The 23,215-nt window shown below is 41.8% G+C and overlaps 1 protein-coding gene across 1 annotated transcript in view; it reads right to left on the reverse strand.

The window, feature by feature from the left end:
- XPO4 (exportin 4) overlaps positions 1-23,215 on the reverse strand; it is a 109,944-nt gene that overhangs the window by 70,472 nt on the left and 16,257 nt on the right. Inside the window, exons 3-6 of the mRNA XM_082602027.1 lie at positions 18,522-18,663; positions 14,211-14,349; positions 3,459-3,575; positions 2,590-2,743 (exon numbers count right to left, since the gene is read on the reverse strand). Coding sequence (XP_082458153.1) covers positions 2,590-2,743; positions 3,459-3,575; positions 14,211-14,349; positions 18,522-18,663 — 552 coding nt within the window. The remainder of the gene's footprint in view (positions 1-2,589; positions 2,744-3,458; positions 3,576-14,210; positions 14,350-18,521; positions 18,664-23,215) is intronic.

Raw genomic sequence — 23,215 nt, forward strand, 5'->3', positions numbered from 1 at the left:
AAATATGATCATTAGACCTTTTTCAAGGTATAAAACTAAATAATTGGGACTTCCCTGGTGGTGCAGTAGTTAAGAATCCACCTGCCACTGCAGAGAACAAGGGTTCGATCCCTGGTCCAGGAAGAACCCACACGCCACAGAGCAACTAAGCCCATACGCCACAACTAATGAGCCTGCGTTCTAGAGCCCACAAGCCACAACTACTGAGCCCATGTGCCACAACTACTGAAGCCCGCACGCCTAGAGTCCGTGCTCCGCAATAAGAGAAGCCACGACAACGAGAAGCCCGTGCACTACAACGGAGAGTAGCCCCCGCTCGCCGCAACTAGGGAAAGCCGCACGCAGCAACGAAGACCCAACGCAGCCAAAAATTAATTAATTAATTTTAAAAACTAAATAATTATTCAACTCTTTCCCAGCTTATTGAACAGCAGATCTGCAAGTAATCGCCAAAATTAGAAATTATGGCAGAATTGGGTTCCTTGAAACTAGTTTTCTTAATTAGCATTGACAATGCAGCTTCGTTTAATTCCATTGCCATATTCTTTCTCCTACACTTAAGCTAATCCACTTAAAGGAAGGAATGCTTAACTGTAGCTGTTGGCCAACAAATGGCTGCTGTAGGAACATATATAGGCACAAAGAAACTCACTTGTAAGCCATGAAACAGAACACTGTACATCAAGTGCAAGATCTCCTTTTCTTTAAACAATGAATTCTTTCCTTCAACGGCACTGTAGTCCTGCCTATCATTTTTAGATGACAAGTTTTCCAAAGCTTCATCTACATGCTTTATAAAAATATTTTATGTGTGTATGTATCTTTAGACAAACTTTGTTTCCAAACTCCCAGAACACTGTTTCCCTTTACAAAACAGTCACTTTTCAGCCAACTGAATTTTCTCCTAAAACAGAGACTTTAAAATTGGCTACAATATATGCAGTGTAACTTTCCTTGATTTTCCCATATATAATTAATGTTTTGATAGCTCCATATGGCCTGTTACTTTTTAAATCTGTCTCAAAGTTTTTCAACATCTTTTTTTTCCCTAACAAAAACTAGAGCAAAAATTAGATTGCAAAACACAAGGGGGAAATTTTTAAAAAGCAAACCTAAGACAATATGTGCCTCTTGACAACCCAAAGGAATATACTGAAGATATAAAATTGACTATTAGGAGAAGGAGGGTTAGAGACTAGGGTAGAAGGGGGCATGACTAACCTCCCTGTGAGCTCTGCCCTGCAAGGCAGCCACTCACCACGACCGCCTCTGAGAAAGAACTGGAGAACTCGGGGTTCCCGTCAGAGACCTATCACCCTACATGGCATCTTACAACTCATTTTCTATTACATGAATGTATTAGCTTGAAAACAGAAGGAGGAGTTACACCCTGCCCCTGCCCCTTTAAAAACCTCACAGTTTACAGCCCAGGTAATTAGCTCAGATATGTGTAGGTGAGTGCAGGGCTCCCGGCTCATCCTCATCTCCGAAATGGCCAGATATCTATATCCTATTTGCTTATCATCTGCCCTTTTCTCCTAAATAGACCCCACCCCGACCTCCTGTTAACAACACCTAGAACAGGTTAAAGTAAACTTCCTGTAATTTCCTCTACCATAAGGAGTATTCCAGATCAAGAAGAAAGAGCACAGCGCAGACAGCAGGCTGAGGAGCTTCTTCATTCAAGGAGGCTACCAAGAGCTCAATAAACAGTAGCTAACTCCTGAGTGTATTTTAAGTGTACTGTTTCCTTCAATTCGCTCAACAATCCACATCCTCCTTTTACATCTGGAGAAACTGAGACTCAGAGACGTTAAGTAATCTGCCTGAGATCGGCTGAACCTTGAGCCTGGATCTGTGCGACTCAACCATGATACACACGGGCAGCCCACCATACATTACTGCTTTTAATCTATCAAGGTAGCAATGTTCTAGAAAAGCAAATCATAAACTCTGAACTAAGGAACTGCTTTCTAACACAAATTTCTCCACTTTAGTAAATGATAAAAAAGCAGACACTCTGTATCTATAATATAACCTATTTAAACTTAATTTGTATTCCTAATAAATAACTTGCTAGAAATGGAATTTTCCTATTTTTATACTGGGAACACTCTCCAAAGGGTAAACGTGTTACTACCTTATTATCTACACTTGAGCAACTGTAATCCACAAAGATCAAATAGAGAACTCCAAATCCGCCTTAAGGAAAGTCAGTCAAAATCTGATTGGAATTTACACGTCACAGGAGAAAACGATTTGGCTTCTTGGTAAAACGCACTTCCCACCTTTTTCCCTTCCCTTCCTAAGGCATACGCCTATCCTTTGGTTAGCAACAGCCCAAGGATCCACCAAATGCTTCCATTTATTCAACCCTCCTCTACAAAGTTATGAATGAAATTGAAAATTTTCTAAGTACTCTACTGCATTGTGGTATTATAAAATAAAGTAAAATTCCATTTCTAAAAGATTCTTATTTTCTTTCAAAAACACGTTTCATAAACCTGCAGAGATAAAGTACTTTTAGCCATAATTAATTCAATCTATGCAAATGCCCACACATAGACCGTTTGGCCATTGAAAGGATATGGTTTGGAGGCAGGAAGTTCCAGCTCAGGACCTGGTTGGCGAGGGCCAGGTAGCGCTGGAACACGGACGACATCTGGGCGCTGAGGGGCTCCCGCCTGCTGAATTCCTGCAGGACTTCCACCGTCAGCAGGAAGATCTGACGGAGGTCTTCTTCCTGCAGTAAATTAACCACATGTGTTTTTGTATCTAAAGCTTATTCAAGATATGTTCCCTTTTAGAACCATAAAACAAAACAAACAAATAAAAACCTTAAAACTTCCAACGGAAAACATCACTTCTTTAAGGACATCTTCCATTTTTAGTCCTGCTTATACTTTACGGTGATGCCGGTCTGAATACATTTACCGTCACATAAATGCCGCTCCCTAGAGAAGCAGGTCCTGACGACCACGACAGAGCTGAGGGCTCAGCAGCTTCAGTGGGAGCCCTCGGATTGAAACCAGTGCCTTCACACAACTTTACTTCAGAGCCTAACAATACACACGAAACAAAGCGCCCACACCATCTGCAATAACACTGAAGTACACAGCCCTCGCTGGCATAGAGCCAGGCCTATTTTTAAGGCCAGCGGAGTCCACCAATTGAATCAGTTCTATCTAAACACAATAAGAACAAAATTAATAAGCTAAGCGTCTTCATAGTAGCATTTCCTCTTTGTCTTAAGACTAGAATTAAACAAATAATCTTAAACCGTCAACTATGCTCACCAAACCTATCGCTTTACTATATCCTATGAAATCACAACGCAAACCTTTAAGTATAGGCTATTGTTCAACTAGATAACAGCAATGTCCTCACTCCATTAGCAACAAATTGAGTGAAAAGTGAGTGATCTAATAATTAAAACACAAGAACAAAAATACCGGTACCTGAAAAACTCTTTTGCAGTTGCCGTGGAACTCCATACTCAGTCCAATGTTGCTAGTTTTACTTGAACTTGAGAATTCACTCAATAGTGCAGTTAGAATAGAACAGGCCAGAGTTTGCTGTAATTATTTGATAACAAATTATTGTGAGGCATTATTTTTCCGATGCTTTGTTTCAATACAATATTTGTTCAAACATAATGAAACATTTTTATCTTTGGATCTTCCATCGTATCTTTAGATCTTATACCTACCCGTCAGAAAGTCAGATACGACAAGATAAAGATCAGCTCTCCTTTCCCAGTGGCCTTGAGACTGCTTAGTATTCCTCCTCACTCCAGTTAAACAAACCTATCTGAGACCTGAACTCAGGACACACTCCTGAGTACTCCTGCTAGTACTCAACTACAGAGTGTAAATGATATTTTAAGATGATCAGTATTTAACATATCGTTTCGTTGAATTCACACAACAATCCCTATCCCCATTTTACATTTGAAAGAAGTGAGATTCAAAGGACAAGTAATTCAGGCCAGCTGAGATTTGAACCCAGGTCTGTCTGACTCTACGTTCTGATGTCTGTAAAATGTATTTCCAAATAGATGAAAAGTGAAACGGATTTTATAGTCTCCAAAACATTAACCACGTAGTACTCCCAAGTTTTTAAAATTGAAAATGACGATTTTCCTTCTCAATGGCTGTATCCAACAAGCGTCTACTCTCAACTCGCTGCTTTTATTCATGGACTATTCAGACTCAAGGTGCCATGATGGGGACGATACAAATTATTCTGGCAAGTTCCCAAGGGTTACACAGAAATATGCACACTACCTCTGAACAACCGAAAGATTAAAGTCAAGATGATGCTATTTATGCAGCTTATACAACAGCTGAGCACGGTCCTACCCGCCCACCAACTGCAACATCTTTGCTCAGAAATGCTTCTGATGTCAGTACCTTGACCTTACAGATGCTTATCTTGGCAAATCTTAGCAAATATACATAAAATTAAATTCCTAAAGATTAGCATGAGTTGATATTTGTTGAAGGTGAATGATGGTTACATAGGTGACCAACAGACTATTTGTAGTATATTTGTATATTTTTGTATATGTCTAAAATTTTCCTCTAAGAAAATGTAAAAAAGAATTAAATTCCTATTTGCCTCAATCTTAACTAGGGTAAGTATGATGTATAATTAACAATTATGATGGCACACTATGCCAGACTCAAGCAGTTTCTCAGACTTTTCCACACCAAGAAGCCCTAACAACACAGAATACGTGCAAATACCCTTGGGAATCCGGGGGTATACAGACAGGGCTGTGTTCAACAGTAAGTCCTCTGACTATAGCTCCATTAGCTTAAACACACACACACACACACACACACACTCTCTCTCTCTCTCTCTCTAATTGTACTTCAAAATATATTGATACATCTGTTTTAACATTAAAATGTCCCCTTTTACCCAATCTTCAAGAAAAGCGCATAAGTTCAACTGCCTTTGCATGGACCCAGGCACAAGGAGGAAGAAACCAAGCACTAAAGAGCCTCTTATGGAGACACAGTTTATCACATACTCACTTCATCTTACAGTTGAAAGAGACCTTAGAAACACATCAAGCACAATCGTTCATTTTTTTAGTTAACAAAATTGTATTTTAAAAAATGGCTTTCTTTTAAAATGGTGATTAATGATCAAAGTGCCAGCAATCAAAAGTTCAGATACATTTAAACACCGTCGGGATCAACCATGAACACAGTTTTTAAATACAGCTAGGCTTTGGTGGGGCAAGTGGGTAGTATTAAATTCAAATTAATGAAATTCAAAAGGAAAAGTTAATTTACAACAATCTACCATGATGGATTACAAGACCGTATGATCCTGAAAACAATCTTTCCCCGTAGTTTTTGCTCTTCTCCTACCCTTTCTAAATAAGACTTCAGTGAACAGGACACTATGAACAGATACCTAAATGTTTAAGAAAATCTGTCTTACTAAAAAAAGGAAACTCATTTTGGAATCTCAGGTAAGATAATCAATGTACTGAAAACAGAATTCACGCACAACTTATACAAAAACATGCAAGCTGAAAAGAATCCAGAAGCACTATCAAACACAAACTTATCGTTCTTACAAATAAATTATCTATAGTAGTTTTGCACAAGTAATTTAAAACTCGCCACAAATTGTTTTTTAGTGCCAAATTATATTCACCACAAAACGGCATATTTTTAGACTACAACCATATTTAAATTTTTAGTAACACGACTCTAATTAATGATTGAAGCCAACATGTACTCACAATAAATCTTTATTTTTCTGTGAAATAAACACTTCCTAGGATTACAAGCACGTGTTTGTGGTCAGTGAGCGCAGGAAAGGGCAGGAGCAGTGAAAAGGGACAACTTTTTTTTGAGGTTACTACTTAGGAAAAGGAAGAGTTTTAAAAGTAAAAACCTCAGCAGACAAACAAGGAGCCCTCGGTGGGATGGGACTGCTTTTGAGATGTAGCAATAAAGACATCCCACCACAACTACAAACTTCACGACAATGAAGTACAAATTCACCCATAAAAGAAAGTGTGGGGCTTCCCTGGTGGCGCAGTGGTTAAGAGTCCGCCTGCCGATGCAGGGGACACGGGTTCGTGCCCCGGTCCGGGAAGACCCCACATGCCGCGGAGCGGCTGGGTCCGTGAGCCATGGCTGCTGAGCCTGCGTGTCCGGAGCCTGTGCTCCACAACGGGAGAGACCACAGCAGTGAGAGGCCTGCGTACCGCAAAAAAAAAAAAAAAAGTGTGTTCTGGGCTTCCCTGGTGGCGCAGTGGTTGAGAGTCCACCTGCCGATGCAGGGGACGCGGGTTCGTGCCCCAGTCCAGAAAGATCCCACATGCCACGGAGTGGCTGGGCCCATGAGCCGTGGCCGCTGAGCCTGCGCGTCCGGAGCCTGTGCTCCGCAACGGGAGAGACCACAACAGTGAGAGGCCCACGTACTGCATTAAAAAAAAAAAAAAGAAAGAAAAAAGAAAGTGTGTTCTTAGTGCATAAGTATGAACAAAACACATTCTTATTGTGGACTTAGCTTGTTGAACATAAGAATATTTTGTTTTTAAATAACTTTTTCTTCCTACAAAAATAACCACCAATAGGTTACTACTGTAACATTTGTTTACAGCTTTCCAATTTTGAAATGCAATTATACATTATTTATTACAATACCATTACTATTAACCCAATGTACTATTTTGTATTCTACTTTTTCCACTTTCCACTTATGAAATAAAAGGACAAATTTTCCAAAACAAGTGTCTCCTTACCAAATTTACCACTCAAGGACTTAAGAAATACATAAAAATAAATTATGCAGCATGGTTAGTGGTAATGCCAGAAGTCAAATGTCCTGGCCTTGACCCACCTAAAATTACCAGCTTTGTAAGAACTAAAATTCAGTAAGATATTTTCATCATTAAAAGATAACCAAACAGGGCTTCCCTGGTGGTGCAGTGGTTGGGAGTCCGCCTGCCGATGCAGGGGACACGGGTTCGTGCCCTGGTCCGGGAAGACCCCACATGCCACGGAGCGGCTGGGCCCATGAGCTGTGGCCGCTGACCCTGCGCGTCTGGAGCCTGTGCTCCACAACGGGAGGCCACAACGGGAGGCCACAACAGTGAGAGGCCTGCGTACCGCAAAAAAAAAAAAAAAAAAAAAAAAGATAACCAAACAGTTTAATTACTCCTTAACCTGAAAGCCCTGAAAGGATTTGAGATTAGCATCATAAACGTTAATTATAGGGAACTCCCTGGTGGTCCAGTGGTTAGGACTTGGCACTTTCACTGTCAGGGCCCGGGTTCGATCCCTGGTGGGGGAACCAGGATCCCACCTGCTGCATGGTGTGGCCAAAAAAAAAAAAAAGATTATACTACTGTGGCTCAGAGGTGCTAATTAAGAAATTCCTGGTGAATGATGAATAGGAAGCACTGATTGTACATTAAAAGAGCAAAGCACTCTGCACAGATCAGCAAAGCACTTCTTCCTATTCACAGAGGAATCAAGCACACACCGTGTGTCTAAGACGCATTACCCGATATGCTTATTCGTTTCCACAACCATTTATCAACTAAATCTCACTAACATAAAGTGACTTGCAGAGCAGGGGCACTGAGACAGCTAGGGAAGCGGCCGAGAGGAAGAAAAGAGGAAGCTCCTTCTCAGGACAAAGAAACGGAGGAAGGAAGCGGGGGAAAGGCACCCACGAGTTCTTGTCGTCCTTACCCTTGTGGAGGTTCCCGTCTGCCTGCTTCACACTCTAGGTGTCAGGGGTCACCGGAGTGTGTTACCTCTTGAACCCCCCTCCCTCCCCCGACGGACCAGTGCCTCCAGGGCTGCCTCTGCCTCAGGCAGGGCTGGATCTTATTTCTGCACTAGAGATGGTGACTCCAGTACTTCAGAGGGTCGGAGACAAAACCTGTGGCGGGTACTGCAGAGAGGTGAGTCTCAATGAAACCAGCTGGAAGGTGACGGACTGCCTGGTAAGCAGTATATATGGGGTTGTAACACTGAAGTTAACAGGGATGAAGCCAGTATAGAGTACCATTAGTACAAATCTTAGACGTCTAAGAGGCTCCCATGGCAATACTTCATTTATCCAAGATCATAAAGAATTCAGGTAGTATCTGTTAATTTTCCAAATGCAACAAGCAAACACTTTTAATGAAACTTACTTCATGTAAAATTTTCCAAGAGAATCATTTCTAAGGCAATGATTGACGTGGTGACAAGGAGAGCACCTGGACTCTGCTGAAACACACAGGGCGGGGCTCCCAGCCTACGACACTTGGGGGCTGAGCCCCAAGCCCCGATGCACGTCTGCCCACAGCTCTGCCCAGTCACTGTCTGTGCCTGTCACTCGCTGCTGCTAGCCACTTGACCAGCACTAACAAGCAGTCCCAAAGTGACAACTTTCATTTACAGTAAGTCAGAAACCAAACAATAATCGTTATCACAGCTATCTCCCAAATAAATTCTGAATAACAACACTCTGCAGTCTCTTTCAATAGTGCAGAAAAAGAAGTCAGAAAATCTGGGCTCTGAGAGTCCAAGATTTATCACTTCAAGTAACTGAGAGCAAACCACTTCATCTACCTGAGCCTTGATTTGCTTATCTATGAAAAGGGCTACTACCCTGGACACTGCACAATTCACACGATTGTCCTAACTTTCAAATCAGATAACTTAACAAATAGTACTATGTAAATGTAGCAGGTTCTGATAAGATAAGGTGAAACGGCAACAGTATTCTCATCCTTATCATAAAAAATAACCTATTTTGGGAGCTTCCCTTGTGGCGCAGTGGTTGAGAGTCCACCTGCCGATGCAGGGGACACGGGTTTGCGCCCCAGGATCCTCCCACATGCCGCGGAGCGGCTGGGCCCGTGAGCCATGGCCGCTGAGCCTGCGCGTCCGGAGCCTGTGCTCCGCAACGGGAGAGGCCACAGCGGTGAGAGGCCCGCGTACTGCAAGAAAAAGAAAAAAAAAAAACAAACACCTATTTTGGCGTCTTAGTCCTTCTTGACTGTTACCTGCAATCCACCAAATTAAAATCACAAAATAAGTTATCGATTAAAAAAAAAAACTAAAGCATCACTAGAGCAATAGAGCGCATACTCACTAAACATCACCTGGATTAATAAACCAATGTTTGCCTCTGTGCCTGACACATTAACACAAGGGAAGGTGGAAAATGAATAAATGATGTACTCCCTATTTTTTTTCCCTACTGATGAATTTCAAAGAGAAAAGTTAAATATGTAAAACAAGTAGAAGAAATTCAATGAGGTCTCGAGGTTATCAAAGAGTCTAATATGTTTTCTTTCACTGAAGCACTAAAAAACCACAAGTTAATTCACTGGCTAATAACTGAAGTAACTGCTGCCTTCGCATTAAAAATCTTTCAGCAGAATTCTCATTTCCAGTAAAAGACATTAATTTCATGACAGTGGAAAAACACCCTTCAGAGATAGTTTGCCTTACTCTCCAGCTTACTGTCACAAGAACAAGATACTCAAACACTATCTCCAGCTGACAAAATAAAATACTCTTGTTCAGAGAGAGGATTGTCTCTTATAATAGCCTGGCTCTTACCCCAGGAGCTTTATTACCAAGAATAAACTTTATGAAAGGTTGCCATACATAAAGCAGACTTCCAGCTGCTCCTCTAAGCAAACATCAATGAGACTTGTGATAAGAGAGATTAAGCTGCTATCACGTCCAGGGCAGCACTGCAGCAGACGGGGAATTTCTCACCCTCTTCTCTCTAGCACCGCAAAGAGGAAGAAAGGAGGCTTAAACGATATGTTCAACAGCTTTAAAAGTGATTTAAATAGGCCTACTGCTCTCAAAGGAAATAAAACCAACATGAAATAGGTTAAAAATTTAGCTTAAATGTTAATTACAATTAAAAATTTGACCACTTTCCTTTGGGAAGTGAGGCCTCTGTACGTATCCCTCCCAGGTCTAACCACTGCAAAGCAAGGTGAAGCAGCCACAGAGGGAGGGCAGCCTGTGCACAGACTGGAGCAGACGGCACAGGACCTGAGAGCCGCACGAGCACCGTCCCTCTGAGAGGACGTCACGATGCACAGAAAACTGAATGGGGCTACAAAGTACAATCTCCATAGGAAATCGTTTAACTCATCAATATCTACAGAGAACAAAGACCGTAAGATACTTCTCAGAGCGTTTAAAGGAAAGCTAATACGTTGGTTCTATATTTTTTAAATACTCAATTAGTTTCTGTTCATGGATAATAGTATAAATACTTTCTTCTGAGTTTCAACACTTAAAATATGATTTGAAAGAGATGATAGTTCATGTCCTAAGATTCTATAAACAAAGGGTTGTGAAACCACTAGGGACATAAAACAAACATTCGCTGAATGCTTACTAAATGCACTTAATATTGTCTTTCCTCTTCTGGGCCTGGATATTACCACATTTATTCCACGTATTAGTAAATCACCACCTAGAGAAGTTAAACAATTTTTCAAGTTAAGTAAGTAGTAAATGGCAGAGCTAGGATTTGAACCTAAGTGTGAATCCAAAATCAAAATCTGTATCATGTTGTACCATGTTATCCTGCCCCTAAACTCATTTAAACATGCATACTCGACTAGCATGATGCTGGACCAAAAAATACACTCTTAGAAAGCAAGCAGGAAAGCCAGACTACATACAGTTTCCAGTCAATTAGGGTTGACTGGAAGCATCATTCTAGAAGATGTGCAAGGGTAAAGTTAGTCACCTAACTTAGTAATTCATGAGGTCAACCCTTTCTTTCATCCAAAGAAAACCAGAGTCAGTTATCTCTTCCTTTCAAATATATCTTAAAGTCACCTTAAGAAAGTTTCTAGCCAACATTATATCAATGTTCTGATTTTACCATTTTACTTTCTCATCAAAGTTTTAAACCTCCCTCCCACTGCTATTCATGTCTCTGAGACTAAGAAAATCTTAAGTAAATTCTTGAAGCACTCGCACAAATTCTTAACAGTCTGAGAAGAAGACAGAGAGGAAGATGGATTAAAATGTTTTACTGGTCTGTAACCTCAGTTTTTAGACCTGCTGAATGAGCAGGAGTGGCTCCAGGCAGGAATTCTGAACTTGCCATATAAATGCAGGAATGCTTTCTGAGTTGTGTTTTCAGTGTGGTCACCAAAATAAATTCATCCAGCAATCTTGAAATTAAATTCTACCTCCTGCTACTGAATTCTTAGCGCTACAGAAGTTCTCAACCCTGTCAGCAGAAATTCAACTTTAAAAAACTCCTCCTGCTTTGGAATATTTCACGAGGATATTAAATTTATCCACTCCCCTCAAAGTGTATGTACTGTGAACAGAGCAAAATCCTCTCTAACTAGACAGCTACATCTGTTCCAATCATTCTCAGAACATCAGTTATTTCAGTGGCTCAAAAAAACCAATTGCCAGGTTGCAGTGGGCCTACTTTTTGTGGTGGGTCAAATTACCCAGGGGAGAGGAAGCGGACAACACAATTCCCGAGTGTGTGCTCATTCCTGAGGGGCAAGGGCTCCGATCCTTTGGCATCCGGCTGCCAAGAAGCTACTCGTGGGGGTGAGAACAGACTGTAGAAATCCTACCTTAATACTGAAACCCCAGTCAACATGATCACCCAACTACAATCATAAAAGCAGAGATCCCAGAGTTGCTGCTTAAGTTCCTAAAGTTTAAATCCTGGTCAATCGCAATGAGCTGGACTCCTTCACTGCAGATTGTCAAGTGAAACAATGTGTCACCTGACACATTACAAAGAGAACCAAAATTATGAAGAGTAACTTGATTTAGAGCAGATGGGGCTGGGATAATATTTCCAAGTAGCAGCCTCAGTTCCAAGCCTTTTCCCTACGAGTTCTGGGTAGTCAGACCACCACTTGATTTTCCCTTGACCAACAGTGACGTCCCCTTGGACTGCGCACACGGCCATTAGTTAGGCAGGAAATGCTAACAAAAATCCACGGAAATGTAAGACTACGGATATATTGATACAATGAATGTGGGCAGCCCTGAAGCATCAGTATCTTGAGAGCAAAGCTCTTCATCAGAAATGGGAGACTATGTCTACCAATAGAATTTTGAGAGCATATAGATTATTATTAGTAAAAAGTAGCTTCCCAATCATTTTCACCTCAAAAAATTGTAAATGGAATCTTATCTGGGGACTATTTTCAACAGAGCTCCTCACTACATAAAACAAAGCCAAAATAACTCATAAAACATAATGATTGGGCTTCCCTGGTGGCGCAGTGGTTGAGAGTCCGCCTGCCGATGCGGGGGACGCGGGTTCGTGCCCCGGTCCGGGAGGATCCCACGTGCCGCGGAGCGGCTGGGCCCGTGAGCCATGGCCGCTGAGGCTGTGTGTCCGGAGCCTGTGCTCCGCAACGGGAGAGGCCACAGCAGTGAGAGGCCCGCGTACCGCCACAAACAAACAAACAAACAAGAAAAATGTAATGATTCAAACATGCACATCTTCGAAGTTGTTAGTTTTAGATAAACAATTAAATTTTAGAATACTAAGATTGTTAGGAACATAAAATTAGACCTTTAGATATTAAAGTCTCTAGACTACATGGTCCAATATGGTTGCCATTAGCAACATATGGCTATTTGAATTCAAATAAAATTTAATTAAAATTATATAAAATTAAAAATTCAGTTCCTTGGTCACACAAGTCACATTTTAAACACTGAAAAGCAGCATGTGGCTAGTGCGGTCCCACACCCTGGAGAGGAAAGATACTGAACACCGCATCAACACCGAAGGTTCGACTGGACAGCACTACTCTTGGAGGACACCTGCCACAAAACTGACAGAGAACACAATATACCTACACAACCGATAACCAAAACACAGATAGAGACACTCTGTATCTTGACTGTGTGACTGTTCACTGGTACACAGAACTGTCACAACTCACTGAAGTGTATATTTTCAATGGACGCAGTAACGCATGTAAATTATTCCCCAATAAAGTTGATAAGGAAAATTCCAAAGGAAAGACAAAAAATACCTAGGGTAGATACAGGAAATCCTGACAACTTGCTCATTTATTCCTTCAGTGGAGACCCTGCTGGGTCACTCCCAGCAGAGTAGAGGGCAGACGGCAGGAGCGGGAAGGTGAGTGCACGTCTCTGTGTGGCAAGGAGAGACCCAGACACCGGGAAAGGGAAGGGACAGTGCGCACGGTCCCCCTAAAATGACCACCGCACCCCAACTCACACCACAAACATCCCAAAATCACACCGCGCGCTGAGGGCCCAAGGAAGACACCATCCATACAGAGTCGTAAGGGGTACAGCCTCACAGATATCTTTCAAATGATTAAAGAAAAGAAACTGGGAAAGTGAAAAGACTCCCCAGGATATTTAAAGATTTAACACCTGAGAATCAGAAGAACCAGGACTGGCACAACGTTGTAAACCACCTGTGATTCAATGAAACAAGAGAACAAAGAAGAGCCAGGTATTGCCAACCCCAGGTTCAACATGAGTTAAAGCTCACCCAGCTGCTAAAAGTCAGTGGTTCCAGCCAACAACCACAGCTGATCAGTAACACCGGCTCCAGCTCCCCTGGCCTCTGACAGGGCGGCCACAACCCGTCACTCTCCCGGCTGACCGGTTCTCACAGGCAGACAGGAGGTGGAGGGGGGAAAAACCAACCAGGCTTCCCAGAAAACTCAGGAAGCTGACAGTCACACCTGGTAGTCATGGCATACCTTGGCCTATTAGTATTGCAACATTTAAGAATTTTTATGTCAGATATCATTTTATATTTTATTCACATTTCCATTATCACTAGTACTTGTCAAAGGTTTATTAAAAATGGGGGAAATGTTCAACAGAAGGGAAATGGTTAAGAATATTATGGTACATTAGCTTGTAATATTTGACACCATTAAACAGGATTATGAAAACTATATGAGGTTTATGAACTTATGATGATTATGAACACTGGCAACATAAAAAACAGAATCAAATGAAAAAGCAAAGTATACTGTATCTACAGTATGTACACATGTAAAAAACGGACTAGAGGAAAACATGAACAAATGGAAATTGCTTGATTTCTTAGACTGTGCCTTTTTTCTTTTATGTAGATACCCATTACTGTTGCTATAACGGTATTTGCGTAATACAAAATAAAACTTTTAAGTATTTACGAATAGTTAGCACACTTACCACAGTGGGGTTGCCACTACTTATCAACTGGCTGACTTCATGAAAAATGCTTTTGCAGTCAATTGATTTATCTAATGATCCTCGTTTTACAATTACTGCTACTGCTAATAGAATCTGTTCCCGAACATACTTTTGGAGGCTGTAAAACATAAAAATCATTGTGAAAACTTTTACACAAATCCAATATAAAAATACTCCCAAATTTCTCACTGTGCCTGCAGCTGCTGACAGCACGGCTCACGTCTAAGGTAACGTGCCCCTGGTTATGCGCTGACTCCACAGCCAGAGACCTGGGTTCCAATCCACGCTCCAGTTATTACTGGCTATGTGACCCTGGGCAAGACCGTTCACACTCAGAGCCTCAGTTTTCTCACGTGTGAAATGGGGATACCAGTCACAGGGTTGTCACAAGAATGACATATTCTGAACGCCGCACCCCGTGCGCACCAAGCGCTACGTGAGTGTCGGCAGCTCCGGGCGGTGGTATCAGCCCACGAAGAGCCAGATGAACATTCTACCAGTTAAGAGACACATTCGGACCTAATCTCCATCTCCAACCAGCAGTGTCATCTTAGATCCATTCCCTTTAAGACGGAAAGGCAACATGCTAGCTAGTCAAGATACAACATTATGCAAACATACACGTTCTTCTAAACCTTTGTAAACGTTCATATCTAATGTTCATATCTGTCCCTCAGTGTGGTGGCAGAAGCACCCATCTCAGATGGAGGCGTCCTACAAAGGGCCGTTGGGCCACAAGGGCACACGGATTTAACTGCCTTTTCACAATGGTTTCTGAAAAAGAAGGCTCAGAAAACATAACCCTGAACTTTATAATCCAGCCTCTAGAATGCCATACAGATACAACCACCACATGCCCTTGGGATAAAACCCAAATTCCCTAACACGGCTTATAGCAGTGGGTCCCATCCCAGCCTTCCTGGGGCACTCCCAATTTACCTGCTGTCCAGAACAATGATGAACAGTGCTTCCTTTTACTCTGAAAGGTGTCCCCATTTGGACATAAGCGAGATGGCCACCCACTTCTAAGGCCCTGCATGGCCAGGGATGTGCTCCCCTCTCACCGCTGCCCCTCCACACACTCTCACGACCACAGCTACACCGAACCTCTTTCAGTTCCTGGCCTGTAAACGCCACTCTCTGCACGTGGCTGGTCAATACACAGAAGGGCTCCCTCACACTTCACACGACACGAAGCGCGCCGCGCCGGGCAGGCTGCTGTAGTCCCACAGAAAAGCACGCCGCCTGCCGCGTAGCACGCACTCACCAGACATTCATACAAACGAACGAACGTGTCTCGCTCTGTCAAGAACGAAAAGTGTTCCTTCAAAACAGACTTGAAGCATTCATTAAGGGAATAAAAGCAAAGATCCTACTGTGTGCAAGAATGTGAACTGACCAAAGGGAATATTCGTGCTTTTGAGGGGACACAATAGTTTCCAACACACTGACTGCTACTAGAAATGTACATAAAGCTAGCTTTAAACATTGTCACTGGCACAAATTATAAGTTACTAGGAAACTAAATAAGAATTCCCAACATTTATTGAGCGCCTGTGACCTGTCTTTCCACGGACTAACTTCACAAACCTTAGTGCACTGAAGCCTCACAATCTGTCTACTAAACTACTACCACTACTGACCTTCACCCTATTTAATACTCAGAAAATTAATGCACAGAGAGGTGAAATCATGTGCCCACGGTCATGGAGGGAAGCGGCAGAAGGGGGACTCACAGTCCCCTTCTCAACCACTACGCCACACTGCATTTACAAAAGTGTGCCCTGGTGGCCCAGTGCTTCAGACTCTGCACTTCCAATGCAGGGGGTGAGGGTTCGATCCCTGGTCAGGGAACTAGATCCCACATGTCATGCGGTGTGGCCAAAAAATAAAATAAATAAAAATGAAAAAGTGTACCCTGCATTTCACTCTGTGCAAATTTTTATCACAATTAGGAGGAAAAAAATAGAAAAGGAAAACTTCCATGCATGCAATGGGAAGTACACAACATTACGTACTTAGCATCCTACAGTCTATAACCTGCAGCGTTCTACCTACACAGAGCACCAACAGGTTTAACTTGACTCTAATCCATTCGCCAGACATTCTACAAGATTAAAATGTCTGTGTCATGAAAGACCAAAAAAAGGCAGAAGTATTCTAGATTAAAAGAGACACAACAGGGGGCTTCCCTGGTGGCGCAGTGGTTGAGAGTCCGCCTGCCGATGCAGGGGACACGGGTTCGTGCCCCGGTCTGGGAAGATCCCACATGCCGCAGAGCGGCTAGGCCCGTGAGCCATGGCCGCTGAGCCTGCGCGTCCAGAGCCTGTGCTCCACAACGGGAAAGGCCACAACAGTGAGAGGCCCGCGTACCACAAAAAAATTTTAAAAAAAAAAGAGAGACACAACAGCTAAATACAACACGTAATCTGAGGCTAAATCCTGGATCAAAAAAGTAACCTATAAAGGAGGAAAAGGATATAAATAGCATTTTTCAGAAAATTGGGAATATCAAAATATGAGGTCAGAATTATATTAAATAATATAAATACAGTAATTATATCAAGAGTATTGAGATGATCTCTTAGGAGAGACAGGCTGCAGTCTTCAGGGATGTAGTATCACTAAATGCTGGCTGAGCCTCTACTAAGGAGAGGGCACGTGAGTGTTCCCAGTACTACTCTTTCAACTTGGCTGAAAACTTTTTTTTTTCTTTTTTTCCAAAATAAGAGTTTGGGGGAGTTCCCTGTGGCCTAGTAGTTAGGAATCTGGGCTTTCAGTACCACGGCCCAGGTTCAATCCCTAGTGGGGGTACTGAGATCCCACAAGCTGCGCAGCAAAAAAAAGAAAGAGTTTGGGAGACAATATATAAGTGAACTATTTCAATGTGGAACCCTACAATCAACTCTAAAATAACTCCTGAATCAAAATTATTACGGTGAGATGATTCTGGATAACACAAGAGATGACATGCATACACACAGCTGAAACAGGCCGAACTCAGTGGGGGGTGGAGGTGGGGCTGTGATAAATCAGCAGATCCAGGGCAAGTTGGTATCCACCCAAAAGGGCTCATTAAACAACGGATTAAAATTTAAATAAAGGAAGAAAACCAGCATGAAGGAGAAGAGAAAGGTTTGAAACGGGGGCAAGTTTTCCTTATTCTGTTAAAATCAGAAAACATAAGCCACACCCTCACTCAGAGATATGTACACCTGCTCATCCCTGGAACACGCTGTCCATTAAACCTGTAATGCTAATAGGCTAAGTAACACTTGGTTTTTTTCTCTCATACATTTTTCGATATGTGAAGCACTTATCAGCACTTTACTGAGTGCAAAAGTCATGCCAGTAATTATTATTAAATAGTATGAACTCAGAGGCTGCCAGTGAAGTCAGCAGGAACAAAGGCACGACAGCACGCTCGACTCACTTGTAAACTTTTATGCATCTTTACCACCATCAACCAACATTCCGAATTACCAGCATTTCTGATTATGTAACATTGTCTTCACTGAGTGTGAAAATAAGTATCTATGAAAAAAGTATTCAACGGCACAAACTGCATACATACGATGTACGCTGCCTCGTCTTAGAAGACAACTTGGAATTAAGAGGACTTTAAAAAAAAAGGTACAGAGTGAATGAATTTCTCCCAAAGTTGTATGGCTAATAGTTTTCCCCATTTGTTTTTAAATCATACAAGCAATGAATACACACAATCTTGTAAATTTTTTAAACAATATGTGTATGATATAAAAAGAAAATTCACTTTCATCCCATTCCTCAAATCTGATCCCCTATCCGAAAAAAATCGTTAGAGAATCTGGTACTTTTTCTTCTACAACCTTTTCAATGCACGTTTCTACGTACTGACACATATATATATATGTGTAACATATGGTTTGATAATGGTGCCTGATATCCCCTCACCCTCCTGGCTACTCACTTACGTCTTATAATACATACCAAGAACCAAGTATAAAGGATTTTCGACAAGAGTCAAAGATCAACTTTTATTTATAACCAAAATCCCGGAACTAAACAACAACAAAAAACCCTAACATCGAAGCACAATCTCTTCAAAAAAACAAAACCCAGTGACCCAAGCTTAAATTAAAAAGTATTCTTTCATTAAGTCCCAAAACAACCTACAATCGTGTGTGGGTTTTTAAAATACAAGCCCACACAGAGCTTAACCATAAATGTCAATCATTAAAAAGCAAAGGAAAAAGCATCCCAAAGGATGGCTCAGGGAAGCGTCTGGCGGCGCCTCCCCTGCGCACTTACTGAGGCCTCTGTAAGACGTAGGTTAAGAGGAATGTGCGCAGTGACTCGACGCTCCCTCTCTCCAGGAGGATCCACTCACGGACAACGGCCTCCATGACGGCTGTGGCAGCTTGAAAGAGGACGTAGTCTACCTTACTCGTTTCTAAGGAGGAAACAGACACCTTCTTCAAACAGCAGCTCACCTTCCCCTGAACATTCTGCATTTGTTAATTTTAAAGAGAACTTTCAGACAAGGAATGAGATGGTTACCTGTTCCTTTTTTATCCAGTGACCTTTGCTCTAGCACCACAAAGAGGTTAGTTCCTCTCAGAAGACACCTCAGGCAGGTGGCAGCTAATCACCGATCACAATTTTCACAAACTTTCCTCACCTCTCTTCAACTGTTACTTCCAAAGCATGAAGAACTAAAAAATAACACAGCTTTAAAAAAAATAAAATAAAAATATAAAGCAATCAGAAAATGTCCTAAGAGATTCTCACCCTGTGCAAAACAGAACTTTGTATCAGAAAAGTATCTAATAAACTAGTCTTTGAACATTACTATCTGCGAGGTGCCATGCTGTTTTAAAATATCTGTTTGTTCAGTAATTAATTAAGCTTTCAGCAGGATGGCCCATCTCCAATAGCAAGTTCAGAAATAAACACAATCATGTTCATGTTCTTTCTCTCAAAATTTAAAAAAAAAGGGGGGGGGGATCACATTTACACAAGGTGAGAAGTTCTTGTGCATTTTCTGATTGCAATACTGATCAAACTGAGTAAAATCCCAAAGCTACACTCAGAAAGATCCAGCTTTAACTAGCAAGTTACAGTATCCGAACTAAGAACTGAATCAGGAGGGGGAAAAAATAGAAAATTAACATACTGAAGAAATATTTTACATTAATTTTCTATTTTTTCTTTAATTCAGCAATACCACTACAATCAGTTTCCAAATAGCATTATCAAAAGGGAGAAACAGTCAAAATGAAGTCAAGAAAAAGCAGAAATTTTTTGAAGCTCTACAAAATAACCATCATGCGAAACCCATGCAGAGTCTGATTCAACTCCTGGGTATCTGCCAAGATCACTAGACAGGAGTGCCTGGAAGCCCGAGAAATACCTCTAGGCACAGAATAGCACCTTCAAGAACTTCTCAGAAGAGCATGAAGATACAGGCAGGCACATCATTTTCTCTCCATTTCAAGCACAGGTCATTTAAAAATATTACAAGTGATCTTGACACAATTTTCTATAAAAATGTGTGAGAAAAGGTATGCCTACATCAATTCCTATCACACTAGACTACAGCACAGGAGTTTTGAACATATTAAAACTAATAAAAGGAACCAATCTGGACCTTTATTTTTTTTTAAGTTTGATTAGTCCATGCCATCTTAACACGAATTCTAATTGAGATGGTAATCAGAACTCACAAAAATTGAGAAACCTTAAAATATAATGAATAAATAAAGCAACAGCTTCCAAAAATGTAAACCTGTTATAAAAAGATGTGTTTAGGGGCTCCCCTGGTGGCGCAGTGGTTGAGAGTCCGCCTGCTGATGCAGGGGACGCGGGTTCGTGCCCTGGTCCGGGAAGATCCCACATGCCGCGGAGCGGCTGGGCCCGTGAGCCATGGCCACTGAGCCTGCGCGTCCGGAGCCTGTGCTCCGCAACGGGAGAGGCCACAGCGGTGAGAGGCTCGCGTACCGCAAAAAAAAAAAAAAAAAAAGATGTGTTTAAAGTTCCAGGAGGAAAAACAAAAGTGTTTTATTCACAGAGGACTTGAAACAGAAACCAGTTCTATCTATTTCGCTCACTAAGGAGAGATATGGTACTGCCCTCATAAAGGTAATTCAAATCATCTCTTATTATAAACCTCTTCTTGAAAGAAAATGATGGTTGTTTGCCTATCTGCACTTTATACTGAAATAGTAAACATTTTAAGGACCTGAAATTCTTAACCATGGATTTTAACAAGAAAGCAAAATTGTAGGGACTCACAGAATTTTAGAAATAGAACTCCGAAGATCATCTAATCCGATCCCTGCATTGGACTGTTGAAGAAACTGACGTACCAAGAGACTGTGAGAGGAAGCTGCAGGCCACGTGGCTGGCTGATGTCCTCTGGTGACACGCGCCTTGCCCTAAATGCAGGTGCCAACTAGCCCAGGCCCAGCACACCCTCCTGCTTCTTGTGAGCCATGAAACGCACTCCCGTCTGCCTCCTTGTGCTTACAGCCTAGCTCTCTTCTGCCCCCTTCCCATTTTTGCAGGGGTCAGTAGGGGAACAATTACAGAAAGTAAATCACATTCAGAAGTTTTCAAGATAACTCTTTTCCTTAGATTTCTCTGTTTGGTATCAAATGAAGATCTCTAAATTACTATTCCTATAAGAAACTGTCTCTAAGAATGGAGGAATCTGAAAAAAAGAAAGCCAGATTCCAAATTTAAAAGTTTTCCTAACCTAATAAATTATACTTTCTCATAAAAACTGCCAGTGGCCTTCATAAACTGCACTTAAACATAACAGAAATGTGCAGAAGATGCTCGCCGGAACTCTGGAAGCCTGCCAGCAGAAGACGAGGACTTGACACATACAGGAGCCTTATTCTTGCTCTCTGCTGGAAAGATGCTCAAAATTGCAAGGTCCTTGTGCAGGACTCACAGTTCATGTAGAATTTCTAATACTCTTAGGGATGATTTCCCACTGACTAGGACACTGTTCAGATGACAAATTAGTTTAAGCCACTTTAGCAGGAAGCTTTCACTTCCTACCACAGTAACTCTTTAATAATAATTACGTAAATAAAATTCACATGTATCTTGTCGGCCATCTGAAATTAGAGCCAGGAAGACTAAAGCGAGAGTGAAGTGAAGGGCCGAGAGGAAAAGCACTGCGTTCTGGCTTCCAGCAACTACACCCCCCTCTCTGGCCTTGGGGTTCCTGTCCAAAGCAGAGGCAACGTAAGCTGCACAGTGACACGCACCCACACCGACAGCCATGTAATAAGTCTCAGGCTCGTTCTGTTTTGTCTCGGCTACCTGAGATAAGACATGAAAGAAATCCTTTTCTCCCTAAGAAAAGGGCAAAAGGAAGCTGCTAAGTTAGCTCCAGAAGTGCTGGACCAACCCCTCAAAGTCTGGGGGTATTTCTTTAACAAGAGCAGAACTCACAGGTTTTTCTGAAGGAACGCCTGACCCTACAAAACTAGTAAATTCCTAAGTGCCAAAGATTTCTGAGGCCAAGAAGTCTGAAAGTGCTCTTCTAACAAAACGCACAAGCATGCAACATGCACACGCACACACGCACACAAACACACAGAAAAGAGCAAAGAAATTAAAACTACAGTGAAAACAAAAGAATATGACGAGAAGGAAATGAGATAAAATGAGAAACATAATAAAACTTAAGTTAGAAGTGAGAAGGAAGAATTTTAAGAGGCCAGAAAAGGGAAGCATCCAAGAGAAAGTCTCCCCTTCATTAGAATCTATCACCCAGACATTCTATAAAAATGGCTTATAATCCCGAAATAAGAATGTGAAAATTCTGGATTGCGATCGACTGCCACGTGCATGAGAAGTCTTCTTAGAGGAATTAACCTTTCTGGGCTGGTGGCAACTGAGTAAGGAGTTAAGATTTTCTGTGAAGTTTAGATGTAAACATTAATGTAACACAAGGCTTTGCAGTACATTAATGATTATGCTTGTAACACATGCACCCAACCTTTTAAACAGTTAATGTCTCAAAACCCAAACTGCTTCCAATAGCGTGGCTGGAACTAGCAATACTATTCTTTAGAAATTTTTATCAGGAAAACAAAAGTATTCTAAAACAAGCTCACATCATAACAAAGCAATAGTTCTTCATAAAATATACATACTCTAAAAAGGAAAGAGCGGTATAAGCAAATACACTCTTAATAACATACTTATCACTTAGATTGGGTATTTCCAGCTAGCCTAGAAGGACAACTGAGTCACAGTCAGTCGGAAGTCAGATGAAACACCGCTGGGACCCTGTTTATGCAGTGCAGGCACAGCCACAAAAGCCACACTCAGATCATCTGAGGTTTTCTACGTCTATTAATGCTGAACAGTTTCAAGTCAGTAAGGATGAAGTCAGGCTCCCCTAAATCCTTAACGATGGTTCGTTTTGCTTCTTTTAATTTAACACCGAGTTGTTCTCCACAAGGTAACAAATTTTCTCAGTGCCAGAAGCAAATTCAACCAAGTATAAAAACAGACTACTCAAAAAAACCCCAAAAAACAAAAATCCCCGCCTCATTTAGAATTCAAGGTGGTTATTCAACTGCGTCTCTAATGTGAGATCGAACTCCTGAAGGAGACAAGGCCGCCTTTACCGCCAATGCTAGCTCCGTGCAGGGGACTGAGCGATTTTCAAAGGCCGTCTGAAATGAAGTAACGGGGCAGTGACACTGACATGACTGTTCACAAAGTGCTTTCATATGTCACTACATCTGCACCTCACTACGACTTAAGACAGTCAAGTCAATTTAAGGCAAACGACATCATTATGCCCATTTCACAGATGAAAAAAGGGCCTGAGAGGTGAAGTGACTTCCTCAAGCTGCTTCCAGGCCACAGGCACCCTGGTGCCTGGCCCTGCCCACTGAGCCCCACAGTCCTCGCCCCAGCCCTGAGCTGGGGAGCACTCCGCACACAGAGCTGGAATGGCAGGCTGTTTCCATCCA

The sequence above is a fragment of the Mesoplodon mirus genome (assembly GCF_964341445.2).
Source record: "Mesoplodon mirus genome assembly, chromosome: 17".
Lineage (NCBI taxonomy): Eukaryota > Metazoa > Chordata > Mammalia > Artiodactyla > Ziphiidae > Mesoplodon > Mesoplodon mirus.